The sequence below is a fragment of the Bombina bombina genome, chromosome 7 (genome assembly GCF_027579735.1).
Source record: "Bombina bombina isolate aBomBom1 chromosome 7, aBomBom1.pri, whole genome shotgun sequence".
Taxonomy (NCBI): domain Eukaryota; kingdom Metazoa; phylum Chordata; class Amphibia; order Anura; family Bombinatoridae; genus Bombina; species Bombina bombina.
This window is the reverse complement of record NC_069505.1, coordinates 114,741,757-114,766,435: the sequence shown is the minus strand read 5'-3', so window position 1 is coordinate 114,766,435 and position 24,679 is coordinate 114,741,757. Positions and strand designations below refer to the sequence as shown.

Below are 24,679 nucleotides of genomic sequence, written 5' to 3'. Positions count from 1 at the left end.
CTCTGTAATAAGAGATTTTAATTTCTGATCAGCTAGAAGAATAGGTAAATATTTTCTTATTACCTTACAGACTGTAGTATATTGATTACTGAAGTCTGTCACAAATGTAATCTTATTCTTTTAATTTAAATTATCCTGTTTAGATTTGTCTCTCAAAAGATCTTTAAGTTCACAGCGATCAACTTGGAATCTTGCTCTCTTAATAATTTTATTTGAATATCCCCTTTCTCTAAACTTATTTGTTAACAAGTCACACTCTCTTTTGTAGGTGTCATGATTGGTACAATTACGTTTAATCCTTGTAAATTGTCCCTTAGCTATCGCAAAAGGGACATGAGCTGGGTGGTTACTCTGAGCATGTAATAGCGTGTTTTTAGAGATGGGTTTCCTGTATAGCTCACTTTCAATAATCTTGTCTTTTCTCCCTATCAGGGAAACATCTAAATAGTTAATCCTTTCTTTGTCAAATTCCATTGTAAACTTCAAATTTACATGGTTATCATTAAGATACTCAACAAATGACAAGGTCTCTTCCTTACTGCCTGTCCAGACAAACAGCAGGTCATCTATAAATCTCCGATAGACCTTAATAGATTACCTGAAAAGATTTCTACCTCCAAAGATGTGCACAGCTTCCCACCAACCTAAAAATAGGTTGGCGTATTATGGGTCAAATTTTGCTCCCATCGCTGTGCCACATCTCTGGAGGTAGAAATGTTCCTCAAAGGAGAAAAAATTATGCTCGAGTAGATATCTAACCACCATCAGGTAATACTCTTGCTGTCCATCTGTCCAATCAGTATCTTTTAGAAAGCTATCTAGGGCCTTCAATCCAAGATCGTTGGGTATGGTAGAATACAGTGATACTATGTCCACTGTGAGCCAACTGTAGTTGGACTTCCACACAATTCCATCCAAAATATTCAAAAGGTGTTTTGTATCTCTTAGATAACTTGTCAGCTGGCTCACAAGTGGCTGTATGACTGAATCAGCCCACTCAGGAAGGGGCTCAAGCAAAGAGCCGATCCCTGACACTATGGGCCTCCCTTTAATGTTGTCCAGTGTTTTGTGAATTTTAGGTAAGTGGTGGAAGAGGGGAGTCTTAGGGTGTTTTACTTTTACATAATCGGCAGTTTTAGGATCTAAATAGCCTCTTTCAACCCCCTCATCCACCAGAGACCTAATCAGTAGCTGATAGGTCTTTGTAGGATCCCTAGATAGCTTTCTAAAAGATACTGATTTGACAGATGGACAGAGAGAGTATTACCTGATGGTAGTTAGATATCTACTCGAGCATAATTTTTTCTCCTTTGAGGAACATTTCTACCTCCAGAGATGAGGCACAGCGATGGGAGCAAAATTTGCCCCATCATATGCCAACCTATTTTTAGGTTGGTGGGAAGCTGTGCACATCTTTGGAGGTAGAAATCCATTCAGGTCATCTATTAAGGTCTATCGGAGATTTATAGATGACCTGCTGTTTGTCTGGACAGGCAGTAAGGAAGAGGCCTTGTCATTTGTTGAGTATCTTAATGATAACCATGTAAATTTGAAGTTTACGATGGAATTTGACAAAGAAAGGATTAACTATTTAGATGTTTCCCTGATAGGGAGAAAAGACAAGATTATTGAAAGTGAGCTATATAGGAAACCCATTTCTAAAAACACGCTATTACATGCTCAGAGTAACCACCCAGCTCATGCCCCTTTTACGATAGCTAAGGGACAATTTACAAGGATTAAACGTAATTGTACCAACCATGACACCTACAAAAGAGAGTGTGACTTGTTAACAAATAAGTTGAGAGAAAGGGGATATTCAAATAAAATTATTAAGAGAGCAAGATTCCAAGTTGATCGCTGTGATCGTAAAGATCTTTTGAGAGACAAATCTAAACAGGATAATTTAAATTAAAAGAATAAGATTACATTTGTGACAGACTTCAGTAATCAATATACTACAGTCTGTAAGGTAATAAGAAAACATTTACCTATTCTTCTAGCTGATCAGAAATTAAAATCTCTTATTACAGAGGGCTGTAGATTTTCATACAGGCATGCAAGGACCTTAGGTAACATTCTTTCTCCAACTCAGTTACCTCCAGCCAATACTAGTTTGGGCAGTTCATGGCTAAGACACAAGGGAACATATAGATGTGGACAAAGGAGGTGTAAGGCATGTGACTTCGTGGAAGTCACAGACAGATTTGTGTCATATGCAACAAACAAGGAGTACACAACAGCACAGTGTATAATTTGTTCAACTAATTTTGTAGTCTATCTAGCTGAATGTAACATTTGTAAAAAACAGTATGTCGGCCTCACGACAAGAGACGTGAGGTCTAGGATCAGAGAACATCTTTACAATATTGAAAAAGAGAGAGAGTGTTCAGCACTAGCAGTTCATTTCATTAAAGACCATCAAGGCAATGTCAACTCCTTTAGATGGAAGAGTATTGAAAGAGTACTCCCTCCAAAAAGAGGTGGAGACAGGGTAAAACTATTATATAAGAGGGAGGCTTACTGGATTTTTACCCTGCAAACAAGGATTCCCAAAGGGTTTAATTCCACTTTTGATCTAATTAACCATTGGGAATAGGTGTAATTGTTCAGTAAGCCTTTAGATATATCTCAAACTTCTAATCCTCTATTGCATATAAATTTTGTATATATCATTTAAACCAAGCCTAGCTTGATTATGTATTTGAGTTCTTAGGATATGTAAATATACCAATAGCACTGAAAATAAAAATATATATAACTACTACAGATATAATACTTTATGTACAAAAATATATTTTTTGAGGAGTCTAGGTTTAGTCCATTGAAAGGTGTGTGCTTTCTTCTATTTTCTTCTAATTTCTTGTAAATGTGTAAAGGAGTATCGCTTAAATGTATATAATATCACTTATTTGAGTAAGAAGGAAATGTAGTGAACCTTAAGTATACTATAATACTAAAAATACTAACTATGTTTTAATAGCTTTTGATCATGTATATTTAGTCACTAAGCTTGCTTCACCCTAGCATTTTCACATTATGCCTATTTAGAGATAGCAGATTAGTATGGATATAACGTTTCCTTTGGGCTCAATTTATTGGTCCATTCAGTTTTACGTAGCTGTTCAGATCATAATATAGGTAAAGGATTAATCAAGATTTTATTGAAATGAATAAGTAACAAATTTGATTCATGTCAAACATTTGAACATAAATTACAGCATACGTAAAGTTGTAAAGCTGTAATCAGCTATCTATGTTTTCTATTCTATTTAACATAGGTTCAGTGCCAGGTGACTTTTACAATTTCTTGAATACCTGGTAAATACGTATATATATAATTTTAAGCCTATATTTATCTACCTGCATACGTATATGGTATTATGTCTGTTTCTAATTCTAATATTGTTATATTATCTGACAAGTAACATAAGTAGGGCTAGCTTGGGTTATTAGGTGGTACACAATGTTTCTTGATGTTTGCGCTAAAGTAATAGCTAAGTTTAGCAGTCAGTATATTTTAAGTACTTCATCTAGATATGCAACAGTGGATGTTAAAGTATAAAAGTGATGCACGATGTCTATACATTTTTCATTTTTTCATGAAATAATGTAGTAGCCAATCCGAATCGATTAAGTACTATTACGGAGCTTTTCACCTGTCTTGTTTTCTTTAAATTGTATCCCTCTGCACCTGGGCGATAACTATGATTACAGGTTCATCCTGAAAAGCGTCAGTGACGTAAGCAGGGCCGAGGTTGTAGCTCCTTGTATTTTACATTTGGCGGTTACACTTGCCAGTGGTTTGTTTGTTTGTTTTTTATCCGTATTTTGAAATAAAGTATCTTTTTTATCCTACTGCATTGGAGCCGGACTGGGTGCTTTTATTTATATTGCCTCTACTCACCAAGGATACACATAGGGCTCATGCAGAGGGGATATTTGGATATAGCACTATACAGGATTAGCAAGCTGCCATTACAGAGGCAGCGTCCTGTCTAAAGGAACAAGCGAGACGCTGGGAAGGTGCCCAGTGAAGAACGGTCGGAGTGAAAGGACGTCTAACAGTCCAGAGAGTGCCAACACACCACACAAATAAATGTAAGTGCCTTACTAAGTTGCTTTAGAAGATAAACTGCTGTGGAAATTTACCTTTAAACAGTGGGACACTTAACATTACTAACAGCTCCGTACTTACTACGCTTTGAAATACTGGGGGATGGTTTAACCCCTTGTTTGTTTTGTTGAATTATCATTTTAATATACTGTTAAAGTATTTTAAATTTACTCTTTATATTCTTTGTTGAAAAAGTATATGTATATATCCTACACTACTGGGAGCTAGCTGGTTATTGGTGGCTACAGACACATGTCTCCTGTCATTGGCTCACCAAATGTGCTCAGTTAGCACCTAGTAGTATATTGCTGCTCTGGAGCTGATTTTAACAGTCACCTAGGTTTAGAGTTTTGCGTTAGAAGGGGTGCGTTAGCTACGCGTGTTTTTTTTCCCCCGCACCTTTTAAACAACGCTGGTATTTAGAGTTCTCTGAAGGGCTGCGTTAGGCTCCAAAAAGGGAGCGTAGAGCATAATTTACCACCACTTCAACTCTAAATACCAGCATTGCTTACGGACGCGGCCAGCTTCAAAAACGTGCTCGTGCACGATATCGCCGTAGGAAACAATGGGGCAGTTTGAGCTGGAAAAAACCTAACACCTGCAGAAAAGCAGCGTTCAGCTCCTAACGCAGCCCCATTGTTTCCTATGGGGAAACACTTCCTAAGTTTGCACCTAACACCCTAACATGTACCCCGAGTCTAAACACCCCTAATCTTACACTTATTAACCCCTAATCTGCCGCCCCTGCTATCGCTGACCCCTGCATTATATTATTAACCCCTAATCTGCCGCTCCGTACACCGCCGCAACCTACATTATAGCTATGTACCCCTAATCTGCTGCCCCTAACACCGCCGACCCCTATATTATATTTATTAACCCCTAATCTGCCCCCCCCACTGTCGCCGCTACCTGCCTACACTTATTAACCCCTAATCTGCCGACCGTACCTCACCGCTACTATTATAAAGTTATTAACCCCTAATCCGCCTCACTAACCCTATAATAAATAGTATTAACCCCTAATCTGCCCTCCCTAACATCGCCAACACCTAACTTCAATTATTAACCCCTAATCTGCCGACCGGAGCTCACCGCTATTCTAATAAATGTATTAACCCCTAAAGCTAAGTCTAACCCTAACACTAACACCCCCCTAAGTTAAATATAATTTTAATCTAACAAAATAAAATAAATCTTATTAAATAAATTAATCCTATTTAAAGCTAAATACCTACCTGTAAAATAAACCCTAATATAGCTACAATATAACGAATAATTATATTGTAGCTATTTTAGGATTTATATTTATTTTACAGGCAACTTTGTATTTATTTTAACTAGGTACAATAGCTATTAAATAGTTAATAACTATTTAATAGCTACCTAGTTAATATAAGTACAAAATTACCTGTAAAATAAATCCTAACCTAAGTTACAATTAAACCTAACACTACACTATCAATAAATTAATTAACTAAACTATCTACAATTATCTACAATTAAATCAACTAAACTAAATTAAAAAAAAACAAACACTAAATTACAAAAAATAAAAAAGATTACAAGAATTTTAAACTAATTACACCTACTCTAAGCCCCCTAAAAAATAACAAAGCCCGGGGGGCGGAGCCTAGCCGCACTGGAATATGGCTGCATCTGAGTAGAGCTCTGAAGCCCTAAGTCGACAAACCGCCTAAAAAGTGCAATTAAGCTACATACTTCTGCACCTAAAAGTCGATGGCAACTAAGAGACTACCCATGTGCAATATAAAGTAACTTTTCCAATGCTCAGGGGGGTATTTCCAAGCAGCCTACAACGATCGCCTCTCCCAAGATAACCGGGGCCTTGCTAAAGTACCGCCGCAAACCCGACAACACACGCACTCAGCAAATCTCCTGACAACGGGTCAAACAACCGGACCCAGCGAACTAATACCTCAGCCTAACCCCTTCACTACACCAAACGGAGCCGCGATCACGGGGGAAATCAAGTGAGTACCAACGCACCGCACTCTCTTTACATGCGGTACTGAGAGAGACAGAACCTGACCTAAATATCCCCCGCACAAACCCCACTGCTACACAGGAATAAAGGGGGCAATATAATAGGGGACCACCCAACAATCATACCCGCAGCATAATAACGGCCTAGGAATTTACAAAGGCCATGCAACTCAGCACCCACAAGGCCTGACAAGCTTGAACCTACTGCAAATAAACATAGCAGCAACTCTGAAAATAAGGCCATCGATAACCCACAAGCATTCTCCTGCACATCACCCTAACAACACCAATCAACCCTGGGGGAATAGGGAAAAAAAAAAGGAAAAGGGAAAAAAGAGATAGATACACAGGAACTTTACTACTTAAAACCCCACATACCTACCACTGCTGCATATTGAAGGCATAAAAGCAGGGAGAAACACCATTTTTGCTGTAAAAGGAATCACATTAATACATCCTGTGATGCCAAATAAGAAACTCCATAAGCTAATTAAAGATAATAAATTATCAACAATGAACAACTACCTGAAACCAGCCGAATTTCCCATAATTTCCCCCAGAGACACTCAAATAAGAGATCAACAAAACACAGAAATGCAGAGCATACCCACAAACCCAGCCTCTGAATATGTCACAAAACAAGACATCAAACTTTTATCTTCAAAAGAAGACATAAAAATTGCTATGTAGGAGGTAAAAGACTTATTTGTGGAACTTAAACAAGATATTAAAGGGGTGGAAAATAGGGTGCAAAAATTGGAAGAAATCACCCAAAAACGTAATACTGAACTCCACATCCAAGGAGAGAACACCCAACTACAGGCAGACATGATACAAAATCTTATGTACCGTGTAGAGGACCTAGAAAATAGGAGCAACAACATCAGGATCCGTGGGATCCCTGAATCAGTCTCCCCAACTGCCATCACAGGCTATCTACAGAGCCTCTTCCGCACAGCAAAAAATGCCCCTTCCGCTCCTGAAATCCCAATTGAGAGAGCGCACAGGGCTCTCCGCCCCAGACCCCCCAATAAAGCCCCCCCAAGGGACGTAATTGTGAAGCTTCTCTCATACAGAGACAAAGAAGAAATATTGAAGGGCGCAAGGACCAACACCTCACTCACTCATGCTGGTACAGATATACAGATCTACTCAGACCTCTGCCCTACCACTCTGCAGAAACGCAGGGACTTAAAATTCATCACGACGGTGCTCAGAGAGAAAGAAATCCCATATCGCTGGGGATTCCCCACTTGCATCATTGCCACCAAGGACAACAACACATCTATCTTCCGCACCATACCTGACCTGGCAACCTTCAACCACAACCTGGGCCTGAACATTCAACTACCCCACCAATTGCGCACCTACAGGAGAACACCTCTACAGAACATTAAACCACAGAAGAAGACACACAGTGAACATTTTACTAGCTTGGAACTGTTTGTAATGGCACCTTGCTCCTTCAACCAAACAGTTGGTATCACTTAAGAGAACTGAGACTTATGGTGAATATGATCCACTTTTTCAACAGAAGGGTAATATGGAATGCAGAATATTTACCTAATGTTTATTGTTTGTTTAGCACAAAGTTTCACAGTTATCAATGTACACCTGTTGTGGAATGTTATTTACACTGACATAGAGAATTAGATAAGCACACACCACTCTAGCACCCTAAGAGGCTATAGAACCACCATAATAGACTAGGAGCTAGAGGCACACGCACACAAACAAGAACAGAAACACTGACACCACACTCGCAAAACACACACTATATTCATACTCCCCTGAGCAAAACACTCAACACACAAAAAAAAAAAAAACCCTTGCCGTCGCTTTTACATCCATCACCTGCACACATAACCAACACATACTACACACAATCACACTAGTCATAGGTTTTAGACTAGGGATACTACCCCTAGTGTATCTTTTCTTATTTTGTTGAATTATTGCATTGTTATTGGTGAATAACTGTTATTACCGAAACCACATATTCTTGCACTGTTATTGATTTTCTTGACTGATTGTTATAAATATCAAGGATATCACCCATCACACCTATTACTCTCCTCCCCCTATTCTAACCTACCCCCCTTCCCCCAAACTATACCCTCCCTTCCCTTCAGACTTCCTTCCCATTATTAAAAGAGAAAGGATTAAAATGCAGGCTCCTATCAAAAGGAACGCCTCAAGAGGAATAGAGCTAATTACAATAAACGTGAAAGGGCTAAACAACCCGGGCAAATGGTCCATAGTCTTAAGAGATCTCCAGAAATTAAGAGGAGACATCATCCTCTTTCAAGAAACGCACTTTAAGAGGGGCCATGAGCCCAAGTGGTTTCATAAACACTATACACAAGCGTTTTTCGCTTCAAATACATGCAAGAAGAATGGAGTCGGCATACTTATTCATGCTAGAATTCCATTTCAGCACACTCAGACGGAGAAGGACCCGGAGGGCCGCTACATAATGGTCACGGGTTTGTTATACAACAATCCGGTGACTTTAGTTAACCTCTACTCCCCAAACACACTTCAGGCTCCCTTCTTTAGGAAAATAAAGCAAAAGATTTTGGAAATACAGAAAGGCACTCTCATAGTGGGGGGGGGGGGGATTTTAATGTAGCCATAAACCCAAGCATAGATACATCAGATGGCTCCTCCAGCACCACTTCCAAAACGCTCAAAGTGATCGGATCTCTTCTGAGAGATTTAAAGATCCATGACACTTGACACTTAACTCACCCTAACTCTAAAGACTACACCTTCTTCTCCCACCCACACAACAAATATTCAAGAATTGACTATGTCTTTACGGATACAATAGGCTTAACTCTTGTGTCGGATAGTACTATCCACCCAATTACCTGGTCTGATCATGCCCCGGTGTCTTGCACCCTACAATGGCCGGATATGCCGGCCTCTTCCTTGGTGTGGAGGCTGGACGACACACTGATAAATAACACAACTACCCAAACTGAAATTAATAAATTACTTCAAGAATACTTCCAGCTAAATACAACTGACAATCTGCCCTTGACGACCATATGGGAGGCGCACAAATGCGTCCTCAGGGGGGAACACATTAAATTAAGAGCTACACAGACAAGGATAAGAAGAACAAAATTAAACACACTACTCTCCCAGCTCTCACAGATAGAATCCTCACACAAACAAGACCCTCTAAATGCTCCCCTACTGGCTGAGTTAGATCAAGCAAAAAAAAACCTCTTAAATCACTTACAAGAGGAACACCAAAGGAAAGCCCTTCTCATGAAACAAGTGTTTTATGACCAAAACAACAAAGCAGGGAAGTCACTGGCCTGCGCCATAACTCGTCGTAAACTTAATTCCTTTATCCACGAGATAGCAGACACACAAGGCAGAATACACCATGATTCCAAAAATATAGCCAAGACCTTTAGGGAATACTATAACACTCTATACAACCTACACCCTACTACATCAGGCGCAGATAGACCCCCTGCCCACACACCTAGTGAGTCTGATCCCCAGTGATACTTGGATAGAGTAGTAACCTCATCATTGTCAGATGAAGAAAAGTCCTCTCTGGAGGAACCCTTCACACTCACAGAAATCCTAAACACTATCAGAGACCTACCTACGGGGAAAAGTCCTGGCCCGGTATTATAAAACCTTTGCCAATATTCTTGCCCCACATCTCCTAGCTATCTTTAATTCTACTGCTGGGGTGGCCTCTCTCCCTAACACAATGTTGGAAGCACACATAGTAGTGCTCCCGAAACCCGGCAAACCACCCACAAAACCCGAAAATTTCCACCCAATTTCCCTACTTAATTCAGATATTAAAATTCTAGCTAAACTAATTGCGAACAGACTTAACAAATTCCTGCCGCAACTTATCTCTACTGACCAAGTCGGATTTGTCCCAAATAGAGAGGCGAGAGACAATACACTAAAAATATTACAACTCATCTCTCATGCCCACAACACACATACCCCTCTGTCCCTTCTGTCGACAGACGCCGAGAAGGCATTCGACCGTGTAAACTAGTCCTTCATGCTTTCCAATCTAGATAAAATGAACATAGGCCCAAAATTCAAAAATATGATCCTATCCCTATACTCATCACCAAATGCCAGAGTACATGTCAACGGAGTACTATCAGAACCATTTAAAATAACCAATGGAACTAGACAGGGATGCCCACTTTCACCAATCCTATTTGCTATCTCCATAGAACCTCTAGCTTGCAAAATACGTAATAACCCCCTAATTAAAGGCCTTCAAATCCATTCCACAACCCACAAACTAGCCATGTACGCAGATGATATCCTGCTCACCCTAACCGACACAATGCACTCCCTACCCGAAGCACTAAAAGAATTCAACCAATACGGCATGGTATCTAACTTTCACTTAAACCTCAATAAGTCTGAACTTCTCAACATCACGGAACCAGGTGAGACTTTTAACACCATTAAAAATAGCTGCCCTATAAAAGTGGTAGGGAAAGAGATCCGCTACTTAGGCATCACCATCACTTCCTCTCTGACAGACCTGGTGGACATTAACTATAAAAAACTAAAAGAAGAAATTATAGCAGACCTGTCCAGCTGGAAAAAAAAACATATCTCCTGGTTGGGCCGTATTAACATAGTTAAGATGAACATCCACCCCAGAGTGCTGTACTTACTACAAACCATCCCAATCCCCCCAGCCACCCCATACATCCAGCATATACAACAAGCTATAGAAAAATACACGTGGCAGGGTATTAAACCTAGAATTAATAGGACTACGATACACAAACCAAGGACGAGAGGGGGAGTGGGCCTACCCAACCTACACCTCTACAGACAAGCTATAACACTTCAACGAGCTATTGAATGGAGTCAAAATTTGACGCATAAGGCATGGATAGGTCTGGACTCTGACATACTTAAAAGTCACAATGTGGGCTCCTTGTTGTGGATCCCACAAAGACTGCGTCCACCTCAAATACTACAATACCCACTCCTGAAAGGAACTCTAGCTACATGGGACGGTATTGCTGCTACGCAGAGCACCGTCACAACCCCAGTCTTGCCCCTGGTATCAATACACAACATCTCACACATAGGCCCCCAAGCACTAACAAGAGGTACAACAAGCAAACTACCCCTAAACAGACTAGCCATATACAACGCCATAAACCGAAACAAGCTCAAAACCCAAGCGGAGCTTGAGGAATGGGACCCTGCTGCTTTTTCATCCTGGTTCCACTGTGCTCAACTATATCACTACATCTCCACACACAGACATAGACCTTCACTCCTCCGGCCTCTCACTCCATTCGAAACCCTATGTACACAAAATAAACCACCTAACCACCTCATTTCAATCCTATATAACATGCTACAGAACGCTGACTCCAATAACCTCCCCACATACGTGAAAAGTTGGCACAGCGAGCTAGGGCTAGAATTGGAACCCGAAGAATGGGCAAAAATATTTGAGGCCACCAAGAAATGCTCGGTATCTGCTAAGACACAAGAAACCCAACTTAAATTCATGAGCAGGTGGTACCTCACTCCCCATAGAATCAAAAAAATATACCCCAAATCAACAGACAGATGCTGGAGGGGATGCGACCAAATAGGCACCATGCTACACATTTGGTGGGATTGCCCCAAACTAGGAGATTACTGGAGAGAGATCTTTGATGAGATCAATCAAAAACTAGGAACAACAATCCACCCGAACCCAGTTACCTTGCTATACCATGACCTCCCAAAATTCACCAACACACATGATAGAGCTCTCCTTACGGTCATGCTGAACAGCGCCAAAGCCTTAATCCCCAAAAAATGGAAATCCGACTCAACTCCCACTCTGATGGAGTGGAAATCACTAGTCTCAACACAGCTACAACTCGAAAGGTACCATTACCTTAAAATAGGCTTACCCGACATACACGAACTCATGCTGATGACATGGGAAGGAAATCCCATTAGCTGAATAAAAGAATATATGACTGAAAAGTAGGCCCATAACACTCCGGGCCTTCTCTGTCCTCTGTTCTCTGTACCCTCACAGACAGACCGTGAAAAACTAAATCTCTAGCCCACACACACACACACACTCCTTCTTTCTCCCCCTTAACACTCACCCCCCCCATTCCTCCCCCCCCCCCTTTCTTTTAATATAATTTGATTCTCATATATTTCATGTAAAGCAATTAGTAGACTCAACAGATATTATCTAGACCCAAAACCAATAAAATTATAAAACAAAGCAACTCTGTTGACAACAATAGCAGAGGCAGGAATGTATCATATGGACCTTCTTATAACCAACGTTAAGAAACATTGGAAAGACAATATGACACTTACACCTTCAGACGAACTTAGCCAGCCTGTCCAATCCTTTGTTGTATGCATATTCCTTTGCTGTCTGCAACTTTTGTATGTTTGTTTGAATCTCAATAAAGAATTGTTTTAAAAAAAAAAAAATAACAAAGCCCCCCAAAATAAAAAAATGCCCTACCCTATTCTAAAATAAAAAGTTAACAGCTCTTTTACCTTACCAGCCCTTAAAAGGGCCTTTTGCGGGGCATGCCCCAAAGAAAACAGCTCTTTTGCATTTAAAAAAAACATACAGTACCCCCCCCCAACATTACAACCAACCACCCACATACCCCTAATTTAACCCAAACAACCCTTAAAAAACCTAACACTAAGCCCCTGAAGATCTCCCTACCTTATCTTCCCCATGCCGGGAATCACCGATCCATCCAGAAGAGGGTTCGAAGTCTTCATCCTATCCGGCAAGAAGAGGTCCAGAAGAGGGTCCGAAGTCTTCATCCTATCCGGCAAGAAGAGGACATCCGGACCGGTAGACATGTTCATCCAGGCGGCGTCTTCTATCTTCATCCATCCGGCGTGGAGCGGGACCATCTTGAAGCAGCCGACGCGGATCCATCCTCTTCTTCCGGCGACTCCCGACGAATGAAAGTTCCTTTAAGTGATGTCATCCAAGACCAGGGCAATAAAGTGTTTATAAATTCCATATGCTGGACGTAAATGTAGGCGAACAATCCTGACCACACCTCTAGCACACTCATTATCAAATTTTATTATGTTCTCTTGGTATCCTTTGTTTAAAAAGCATATGCACATATCCTCAACAGCAGCAATGCAGTACTGGGAGCTGGATGTTGATTGGTTGCTGCTCATTTATGTATACAGTAGCAGGGGACTAATTTAAATGTTGGTATACTAATGGATTTGTCATTAACTCCTTCAATGCCTCACAATTTCACTTTATCGGAAACCCCTCACACCCACAGCATCCGCTCCCAACACATTAAAGGAACATAAAAATGCAAAAAGAAATACTCTAAAATGCACCATTGCTGTCATACAGATAGATAAATGCATTACTTGGAACTAGTTGAACACATCTGGTGATTCAATGACAATTGATAATGGGCTCCACTTATCATAGGTCGGCAGAGATGATTCGCTACCTTTAATCATATGCTCCGAACCTCACAGCTAGCGGACAGCATACGCTGTCCACATTTAACATTGCACAAGTAATGCTTGTGCAATTCCGCCCCCTGCTTGCTGGCAGCCAATCACCTGCTAGCATGGGCTGTTAATTATCCTGATTCTGAAGACCCTTGCTATATATTGTTTCAGGTGAGGTGGGTCCAGAAACTGCTTTCACAACTAGATAAATGACGCCCTATGTGTGTAGCCACCAATCACCAGCTAGTTCCCAGTACTGCATAGCTGCTCCTGAGGATATGTACATACTGTATCATTTCTTAACAAAGGATACCAAAAGAACATATTCAATTTGCTAATAGAAATGAATTTAAAAGTATCTTAAAATTACATGCTCTGTCTAAAGCATGAAAGTTTAATTATGGTTTTCCTGTCGCTTTCTTGACTACTTTGCTTCATTAACTCCTTCCTGACCCCTTACTACATTAAAGAAACAATATACACCAATTTTTATTTAACTGCATGTAATATACACTGCTATAAAGAAGAATATGCACAGATACTGATCTACACATCCAGTGTAAAACCTTTTAAAAACTTATTTAGAAGCTCCTAATTTAACACTGTTAATGAGATAGGCCTGGGACACCCACTGAAAGGGGCTTGTAGCAGAACCTCCCCCCCTCCCCTGCATATGAAAAGACCCATTATACAAACAGAAGCAGTCTGAAGTCTGTATACATCAGTATACATCTAAACCTTTGGGGCTTGGTTAGGAGCCTGAAAATCAGCACAATGTTATTTAAAAATAAGCAAAACAGAGTTACAAAAACACACCCAGGTGGGCTATATAAATGGATAATTTACAAAACATTTATGCAAAGAAAAATCTAGTGTACAATATCCCTTTAAGCATTTGTATTTATCATATATATTTGTCACTCCAGTACCAGTTAAAGGTACTTGTGTAACAAATTATATCCTCAATGAAAAATCTAAGGTAACCATGACAGAAAATCCTTAGCTTATTAAGCTCTACGCTGTGTCTCATTTCCAAAATCCCTTAAGGGATTAAATGCTTACCGGATCCTTCTTCACAGAGGAGAGGATTTAACATAACTTAATTAAATAACTATGTACATGAGAATGTAGTGCGAAATAACCACAGACAAACTTTTATGGGAAAAATTTTGTGACCGTCACAGGCCATAAAATTTTATTAACCTAACAAACTAGATAGAACTGATAGAACTGAAAATATATATGGCGGCATAGAGATCAGATACCCAGAACAGCAGGAGATCACCGGCCCAACGGGAACAGCAGCAGAGGGTTCTCTGCCCAAAGGAGATGACGCTGAGGGGTTGCAGAGATCACGTGACCATCCCTCAAAAGGGAGGAAGGAGGGTTACCGTCACGTGCACGTGAGGGCCTACCCTCCTCCCCGGAAGTCTGGCCATCACTCACCCCTAGCGACCTTCTCCTGCGCAACCGGACCGAGGATCTCCCGCCGCCAGGGTGAAAGAAGATCTTCCACCTAGATAAGGATTCCCTGTTACCAAGCCGTGTAAACCGCATAACAGGGAGAGGAGATCCATATCCTACAGTAATGGCTTATTGGGCCTAGGGTGAGTAGCCATAGCCCTGCCATTAAGGTGCCGTCGAAAATACACATCATTAAAACATTACAAAAGGGGAAGGGAGGGAGGGAAAAAACTGCTTCAGCCAGGATCCGGAGAAGAAGAGGAAGTTGCAAGGGAGAACTTGGCTTATCTACTGGTAAGGAGGGGCCTACCCTAAATTGCAACAATGTTGCACCCAGCACCTTCCCTCTCTCTTCTAACCCACTCTCCTACAGCCTTAACCCTTAGACTGCTCCAGGCTTATACTAAGCCCTACACTGCATTAAGGGATTAAATGCTTACCGGATCCTTCTTCACAGAGGAGAGGATTTAACATAACTTAATTAAATAACTATGTACATGAGAATGTAGTGCGAAATAACCACAGACAAACTTTTATGGGAAAAATTTTGTGACCGTCACAGGCCATAAAATTTTATTAACCTAACAAACTAGATAGAACTGATAGAACTGAAAATATATATGGCGGCATAGAGATCAGATACCCAGAACAGCAGGAGATCACCGGCCCAACGGGAACAGCAGCAGAGGGTTCTCTGCCCAAAGGAGATGACGCTGAGGGGTTGCAGAGATCACGTGACCATCCCTCAAAAGGGAGGAAGGAGGGTTACCGTCACGTGCACGTGAGGGCCTACCCTCCTCCCCGGAAGTCTGGCCATCACTCACCCCTAGCGACCTTCTCCTGCGCAACCGGACCGAGGATCTCCCGCCACAAGGAAGCATTTTAATGGTACCCTTGCCGCCAACCCACAACCCGATTTACAGGAGGGGTAACAGAGCTCTCTGAATGTCCCCTATGAATAAATCCAGCCCCACATCAGAAAGGTGAACTTTATCCCTTCTATATAGCTCGGTTCTATCAGCCGAAATGGCTTCGTGCCGTACCACGAAGCCACCTGACCCAGTGACGGTTTTCGCTACAGACGCATTGATCTTCTTCCTAACCCGGTATGCCGCCGTATGGGCCGACATATGCCTCCAGTGGAGACGGGGTATTATATGGGACCACCCTATCATGACCCCCGGGATGCGTACTCTTAGCCACCCAATGTCTGCCTGCATAACCTTAATCAACTGTAAAACTGGTATGGCCCCCACATCGTTACCCCCTAGGTGAAGAATAATAATGTGAGGCTTCCCCCAGCGTACCAGGGCCTCGGATATGGTTCCTGCTAATTGGGGCCAGCACATCCCCCTATCACCCAACCACCTAACGGATGCCTTGTTGGTAGGGAGACCTAGGGATTGGCCAAATGGGAGGGACGCACAGCGTAGGGAGGCCCAGTGGACAAAGGAGTGGCCCACAATCCAGATTCGCTTCACCCCGGGGGTAGTGCCTGTGGAGACAAACATTTTAGTATCCTGAATTAACATCTAAACATTAAACATCTGAAACAATTGGACCGCCAACGCCCAATACGTTTTATGTCCTCGCACGAGGAGCCCGCTTGCGCAGCGTTAGTCGCGGCCCCTATGCGAAAAGAGTGCGGGGCAAGTCTGCTAGCGTCCAGCCCCGCCTGGACTGCCGCCAATTTTAGGACCCTACCGAACTGAAATTTGGAAAGGGATCTGCCGTCCGCATGGACCAGGAATTGCCCCGGGCCAGGCGGCCTTTGAGCCAGGTAAAGATTAACGCAGTTAACCGGGCAGCATGCGCTGTTCACCTGAGGGTGAACGGGGATCCAGGTTCCCTTACCCTCCTGATCTGTCTTTGATCGCGGCAGAAAAAGAAGTAAGGAATCAGGGGCAGCTCTAACATGTTGCAATTGTATACCTGCCCCAGACGCCTGCTTGGAGGGTGCTACTACCTCACTAACTCTAAGAGCGGCGGCAAAGGCCAGATTAAACGCAGTTTTGAAGAGTAGGGCTTCAAAATCTGATCTACAGACCACGTCGAGCGCCAAGAGCAAACGCTCCAGGCGGTCGCGGGTGATGGGTTCGCGCGTGTCTATTTTCCGCTGCTGCGATCTGCCCCAACCCTTGATCACCTGCCTAATAAAAAAGGAATTGGTTGGGTCAGGAATGGCTAATGCCCTATAGAAAAATGAGAGGGCGGCCAATTTGGACTGTATTGCCCCCTGACGGGCCCCAGAGGCATGCAAACTCACCAGCCAATCATGTAAGTTGTCCCTAGACCCCTGAGCAGCGTCGGCTCCCCTGGACGCACAGAAATCGTCCCATTCAGACCACATGCGGGCATAGGCGTGCCAAGTGGATGGTGCTAAGGAGGAGCGGACCAACGGCAGTAAGGCTATCCAGGAAGGACGAGCTGCCAAAGGAAATCAGGACAGCGTAAGCCCACGGCTGCAGCTGTGGGGGCTAACTTGCGAAATGTCGCCCATTCGAATCGTGACAGGGCGTCAGCTACAACATTGTCGACGCCCGGGACATGACGGGCCTGGAACTGGATGTTAAGGTCCAGACAGCGCAACACCAGGTGGCGCAGCAAGGTAATGACCTTTGCTGAGGTGGCTGACAAGTTATTGATCGCAAAGACCACACTGATGTTGTCTGTCCAGAACACAACAGTCCTGTTCGACAACTTCCCACCCCACAGCTCGACCGCCAAGACCACGGGGAATAGCTCCAGGAGAGTCAGGTTTCGAGTAAGGCCCGCCGGGGCCCAGGACTCCGGCCAGGGCTCCGCGCTCCACTCTCCCTGGAAATAGGCCCCGTAACCGTGCGATCCAGCTGCGTCAGTGAAAAGGTGCAGTAACTGGCTAGACATGGGAGGGGTACGCCAGACCCGAATCCCGTTAAATCGCGTGAGAAACTGTTCCCAGACTACCAGGTCAGCCAGCAATTCACTCCCTAGGGTTATCTTTGATTTCGGGTTTGACCTACCACTAAGCTGTCTTTCCAGTCTACGGTTAAAAACCCGACCCATGGGGATAACTCTGCAAGCGAAATTAAGCAAACCTAACAGGGATTGTAACTGTTTCAGGGAAATAACTGCATTAGAGACTGCCGCTCTGACCGCCTCAAGCATGCCCTGAACTTTATCAGGTGGCAACCTACAGAGCCGAGCCTGGGTGTCGATTTCGATTCCCAGGAAAACTAAACAGGACGCGGGGCCTTGCGTTTTGTCCTCTGCTAGGGGCACCCCGAAATGTCTCATGACGCTGCGCATGATGTTCATTGTGGATAAACAATCATCGGAGCCTGCTCTCCCTACAATGAGAAAATCGTCCAGGTAGTGTGCTATGGGATCGCTGCCCACTTCTGAAGCTACGACCCAATGAAGGAAACTACTGAACGCCTCAAACAAGGCGCATGACAAAGAGCAGCCCATGGGCAGGCAGCGATCCACGTAGTACACACCTGCAAACTTACAACCCATTAGATGGAAAACTGAGGGGTGGAGTGGAAGAAGCCTAAATGCCGACTCAATGTCTAGTTTCGCCAATAGAGCACCATGACCCGCCCTCCTGACCAGGTCTAGTGCGCTATCAAAGGATTGATAGCGCACCGAGCTGAGTTGGGGGTCAATGGCATCATTGACTGAGCTACCCTTTGGGTACGACAGGTGCTGAATGAGGCGAAACTTCCCTGGCTCTTTCTTGGGAACCACCCCCAACGGGGAAATGACCAAATCAGGTAAAGGTGGGGCAGCAAAGGGGCCCGCCATTCGCCCTAAAGTCACTTCTTTATTAATTTTATCCCTCACCACTTGGGGGTGTTGGTATGCTGAAATAAGGTTCCTATTAAATCTCTTACCCTTGATTTGCCTAAATGTGGGGATATGAAAACCAAATGAAAAACCCTCCCATAACATACGTGCCGCCGCCTGGTCTGGGTAAGCCCACAACCATGGTGCCATGGCATGTACATTAATTGGCGTTTCCGCCTTTCTGGCCCAAGTTTGCTGAAGGGGGGTTTATTGGTCTGGTCCCTTCGCTTGATGCAGTCACTGCCAGGGTGTGGACCAGAGCAGTACCTGCAGACATGTCTGAAGGTGCATGCGCTACCCTTTTCGCATTTTTTGTCCTGGAAGGGCCAGCAGGTTCCCCCCCGTTTCCTGCTTCTGGTATTGCGAAAGGACTGCTGCGCTGATTGCTGAGTTGAAGTTGCAGCAGCGGGTGCACCCCCTTTTGGGTCCATTCGCTGCCACAACTGGTTGTCAGTAGAGTCAAAAGTCAGGGAAGGATTTCCTGCCATTTTCCTCCTGAACTCAGCATCATATTCCCTCCACACACCTTCACTGTGATTACGCTGAATCCAGTGAATAGTGTCCGTGTATTTTAGGATAGGCAAACTCTGGGAGGGGTACTTTTCGATATAACAGGAGGAAAAAACCCTGAAGCACTGGAGCCACTCATCAAAAGTGTCTGGGCGTTTAAATTTTTTAGGCCCTGTTCCCTCATCGCTCCTCTCTCTCTGCCTATACGCCTCCACCGAAAGGTCAAAGATATTAACATATTTTCCACGGTGGATTCTACTGACCACCTTTTTGCGCAGGTGTCTATGCAATGAGTATATTTTTCCTGGGCTTGCGTCCCCGTAAAGGGCTGCTCGCCTTTCGGAGATGGCCCTGGTAGGGAGAGGTTCAGCTGGCACCTCTGTAGATGGGGTTTGCGGGGCGTTGTTACTGGCGCTGTCCTGCTTAGTATCTGGCTTGACCCCCCTCTTTAAAATTTTCTTAATCATTCTAAACATTTTCTTCTGACCTGCCCCTTGTAAACCCAAGGAAGAGTCAGTCTCAGACCCTGAGTCAGAAGAGGATGAGTCAGAGGAAGAATGGTCATTGTGTGTAAATAAAGCATTCTCACCGTGACTAATGGCAGGAGGTCCCTGACCCATGCTGGAAACGGGCTGGCCTGCTGGCTGGTTTTGGAGGGCGAGTCCTGAAGACCCTTGCTGTGCAGTGGAAGTGGTGGCTGCTGCTCCTGCTGTAATGCTGCTTGGAACTTCTGCATCCGCCCCACTCATGACTGTGGCAGTGTTGGTCCGTGTTTTTGCTGCACTTTGTGATCCAATTGCCCCCTGCAAAAGAGAAAGAATTTGGCGAGCACTTTGCCCAATGGATGTGTCTGGATTATCAGTAGCAAGGGGTGGATGAGCTATATGAAGTGGTGTATGAAATCCCTGACTCACTGACTGTCCATTCGCAGATGTCTGAGCATTCACACCCTGCTGGTCTACAATAGGGTTATGGCATGCCTGGCTTATTGATTGTGCATGGTTTAATGAGTGTGCATGAGCGCCCTGCGTGGCTGCAATGGGGGAGTGGATACCCTGATCAAGGGGTTGTACTCCTTGTATGCCTAACATAATGGGATGTTGTAGCTGGCTTAAAGATTGCCCATTCGCATTATGTATGCCAACCAGGGGTGTATTATATCCCTGAGGAGCTGCTTGTACGTTCACACCATTCAAAGCCGCATTCACACCAATGGGGGATGGTAAATGATGAGACGGTAAATGATGCTCAATGTTTTGATTAACATGCATACTTTGCACATTGCCTTGATTCACATGCAGGCTATTATTAGACACAATATCATGCGGCTGAGCGGCCGCTTGCACTAAACCACTATCAGCCCTGTGTGGGTTAATAACATCGGGAGCGGCCTGCTGAACGGCATTTGCGTTATGTCCCATTTGTATAAACTGTAATGGCCTCATTGCCCTGGAAGGGTTAACTCTGCGTGTCCCCCTACCCCTATCACTGGCTATCTGCCTGGTACTACCTCTTATGATGGAGCGACCCCTTTGATGCCCCTGAGGATTAACGTTCAAATTTGCCGTTCGCTTGCGCAGTTTGCTTGCGCTGTTAATGCCCCTCTGACCCCCCACTGATAACCCGCCAACGGCCAAGGACGGCTCTCGGTGCTCACCTGCGAGTGGCGTTGCCCCGGGAGCCGATGTCCTTGTGACCGCGCGGGAATCTGCCAAGCCGGAAGTGCCGATGTCCGCTTCCGGTGACGTCACTAACATGGCGTTGACACCGGAAGTCGGACCCGGACCACGCGGCTGGCGAAGGAGATCGCTAGGCCCCGGGGGGAGCAGCATAGGCCCTGGGATGGCATGGGCCTCGGGTATGGTGCGACCAGGGGCAAGTCCGGGTGTTGAGGGCTGAGGGGCCGTTACAGGGGCCATGTTCCGGCCGGGCTGGGGACCGCGTGTTGCCACGTGTGGTGCCTCAATGAGAGGTGTGAAAGGGCGATGCCTGCTGGGGGTAGTTAAAGCAGGATCCGGATCCTGACTAGAAGGATCAGGAGGGAAAACAGCTGGTGTCACACTGGGCCCTGGGGAGGCTGCAGCCATAGCGGATATTATGTTTTTCAATAGGTCAGAAACTGCTGACATAGCAGCAGGGGGTACAGCACTTAAAAATGAGGCCTGTACACTATCAAGGGGTAAATTAGCCTGCTGGGTCTGCAATGCTTGAGGTCTGGGGGATTCCTGAGCTAACTCAATATCAATAGGTCCCTGCTCTTCCACATTATGAACCTGGGCTGACACAACAGTAGTATATTGAGTTGGGGGAATGATATCTAAATCCTCCTCAGAAATAGATTGAACACTTATCTTTATTTTTTCTTTTGCAGGTGCAGGAGGTTCCTGTTCCGACTGGTAACGTCTGGGAGGCAGAGTGGAACGCCTGGAACGATGCATAGCTGCACTGGTGATGACAGAACTGCTAAGAAAAAACTGCTTCAGCCAGGATCCGGAGAAGAAGAGGAAGTTGCAAGGGAGAACTTGGCTTATCTACTGGTAAGGAGGGGCCTACCCTAAATTGCAACAATGTTGCACCCAGCACCTTCCCTCTCTCTTCTAACCCACTCTCCTACAGCCTTAACCCTTAGACTGCTCCAGGCTTATACTAAGCCCTACACTGCATTTCCAGAAACTTGCTAATTGTTACAGATTTACAGATAGATACCTGTCATTCAGATTTTTTTTTTAACTGAAATGTCACTTTCAGCAGAAACTAACTCAAGGATACAATTATTTACAATCTTTAAAGGGTCATTATAGTTGAAAAATGACATGCTCTAATTCATTAGAGCATATAATTTTAAAACTAGTGACCCTGTAATGTTATGTGTTTAACCTCAACAAAGGGGTTAACACATATCAAAAGTATAACTCAGGAGCCACAGAGAACTGCTAGTTCCGAGGGGAATCTGACATTGACCCAGTCATATGACCCAACTACAGTGTCGCTACTTTTAAAATTACATACTTTCTTTTTATTTGCTACATTATATTTATCTTTAAGGAGTGTACACCACAACACAGCACATTTTAAAAAGCTTTATTGTTTTTAATAATGGATTGATCTTTAATTATCATACAAATTACAAAATACATTTTAAAACATTTAGGGCCAGATTACGAGTGGAGCGCAAACGTTTGCGCCAGAGCGATAATGCGGTATATCACAAGGGTTTGGGGTCATCAAGCTTACCGCTCGTATTACGAGATGAAAGTAAACGCGATCGCGTGAGCAAAATGGCGATTTATACTAGAATCTTTACCGTGACTTCAGAGCTCTGGTAAACTGCTTTGTGGCCAATCAGCCGCTAGCAGGGGGTGTCAATCAACCCGATCATATTCGATCAGGTTGATTTCTGTCTGCGGCCTCAGAGCAGGTGGACAAGTTATGGAGCAGCGTTTTTTAGACCGCTGCTTCATAACTTCTGTTTCCGTCAAGCCTTCAAGGGGCATCAAGTTCCATATGGAGATGGATAAATAGGCCCCATAGACATATCTATATATAGATATATATAAGTGCATAAAGAAAAAGTGAGAAGCGCTCAACCTGGGAACGAACAATAGCATAATAGCTTGTTCTATGGCTAGTTACCACCCAAGAAGCAGCCTCTTTTTGCTCAACATGTGCCTTACACAGAGAAGAACTTTCCTTTAGCATATCAGTCTGATCCTGACTTCACAGTACAGTCCAGCCCCAAAATACCAGGCAATCCCTCTCTGAATGAGAGAAACAGCAAAACCCCAGACGCACATTTCGGGCTATTGTGGGCCTCGTCAGTGAGGTGCAGCCATATCAATCTAGGCATACTGAGCAACGGGTCCACGTCTGGATTCCCGCATCACACTTAGGGAGACTTCCCTAAGTGTCATAATTTGCATAAATAAAAAGAGAGAAGCGCTCAACCTGGGAAGAACAATAGCATAATAGCTTGTACTATGGCTAGTTACCACCCAAGAAGCAGCCTCTTTTTGCTCAACATGTGTCTTTCACAGAGAAGAACTTTCCTGAAGCATATCAGTCTGATCCTGACTTAACAGTACAGTCCAGCCCCGAAATACCAGGCAAACCCTCTCTGAATGAGAGAAACAGTAAAACCCCAGATGCACGTTTCGGCCTATTGTGGGCCTTGTCAGTGAGGTGCAGCCATATCCTTCTAGGCACACTGTGCAACAGGTCCACGTCTGACTTCCCGCATCACACTTAGGGAGACTTCCCTAAGTGTCATAATTTGCATAAATTAAAAGAGAGAAGCGCTCAACCTGGGAACAAACAATAGCATAATATCTTGTTCTATGGCTAGTTACCATAGAACAGGAGGGGCCCTCAGCCACCAGATCGTCAGTCTCAGTCTCGTCATTTGGGCAGTCAGAGTCTTTAGGAAGGGAATGTAATGAGTCCTCCCATATAAACCTCATGTCATGCGCGAAGGGGAGTTTCTGTCTTTTTAAGTAGCCATAGTCTTCTATTACAATAAGCTCTGTGACTTTTTATATCCATGTGTGGGCTAATAGGGGTTCTTGGGTTTTCCAATTCAATGCAATCAGGGATTTTGCTCCGTTTGCTCCCACCTGCAGTAATTGTCTTCTAAGTCTGCAGGAGTAGTCTGGTAGTTTGTTCAGTAGTGCTACGCTTGGTGTCAATTTAAAATCAGAATTTTGCGGAAGTGGGTCTGGATACCATAGTTGTCTTAGTTTTGCGCAGTCCCACCACATGTGTCTAAAGCTACCTCTAGTTTTGCATCCTCTCCAACAATGAACATTGGCTGACGTGTATATAGAGTGTATACGTGTAGGGGTAAGATACCACCACATTAGTACTTTGTAGTTTAATTCTAATATTTTAGGGGAGGTTGAAGACTTTTGGGTATTATGGAATATAGATTTCCATTCTTTAGTTGTATAGATCTCGCCTAACTCCTCCTGCCATTTCACCGTGTAAGATGGTAAATTAGTGAATTGCGACTTTTGTATCAATGAGCGCATTTTAAAGAGTGACTGTGGAAGAGGTATGCCTGCCAGGCAAAGCTTTTTAAATGAAGTGAGAGGTCACAGAAAATCAGCTCTATGGGTTGATGTGAGGATTAAATGTGTAAGTTGCATATGCTTTAACCACAAGGCATAGGTACCACTTGCTATCTCCGTCAATTGGTCTCTGTTTAACAGTCTGGCATCTTTTGTAAATTTAACCAATGGTGTGGTATATGACCAC

At 43.8% G+C, this 24,679-nt stretch overlaps 1 protein-coding gene across 2 annotated transcripts; it reads right to left on the bottom strand.

The window, feature by feature from the left end:
- Nucleotides 1-14,780: 14,780 nt before the first annotated feature.
- On the bottom strand, nt 14,781-22,080 carry LOC128665959 (uncharacterized). Of its 2 annotated transcripts, XM_053720248.1 has the most exons (3): nt 20,019-22,080; nt 17,358-17,518; nt 16,431-16,586 (listed from the first exon to the last, which is right to left on the bottom strand). In XM_053720248.1, the coding sequence occupies exons 1-3, from the start codon at nt 21,865-21,867 to the stop codon at nt 16,569-16,571; spliced, it is 2,028 nt and encodes a 675-aa protein (XP_053576223.1). In that variant the 5' UTR covers nt 21,868-22,080; the 3' UTR covers nt 16,431-16,568. The 2 variants fall into 2 exon arrangements, with proteins under 2 accessions (XP_053576222.1, XP_053576223.1); XM_053720247.1 differs by lacking the exon at nt 17,358-17,518 and having other exon boundaries at nt 14,781-16,586; nt 20,019-22,076.
- Nucleotides 22,081-24,679: the final 2,599 nt, after the last annotated feature.

Coding starts and splice junctions, on each gene's coding strand:
- LOC128665959 (XM_053720247.1), bottom strand. CDS start 21,867: ATGCATCGTTCCAGGCGTTCCACTCTGCCTCCCAGACGTTACCAGTCG. Junction 16,587..20,018: donor ACCTCCTGCCATTAGTCACG/GTGAGAATGCTT, acceptor TTGTCTCCACAG/GCACTACCCCCGGGGTGAAG.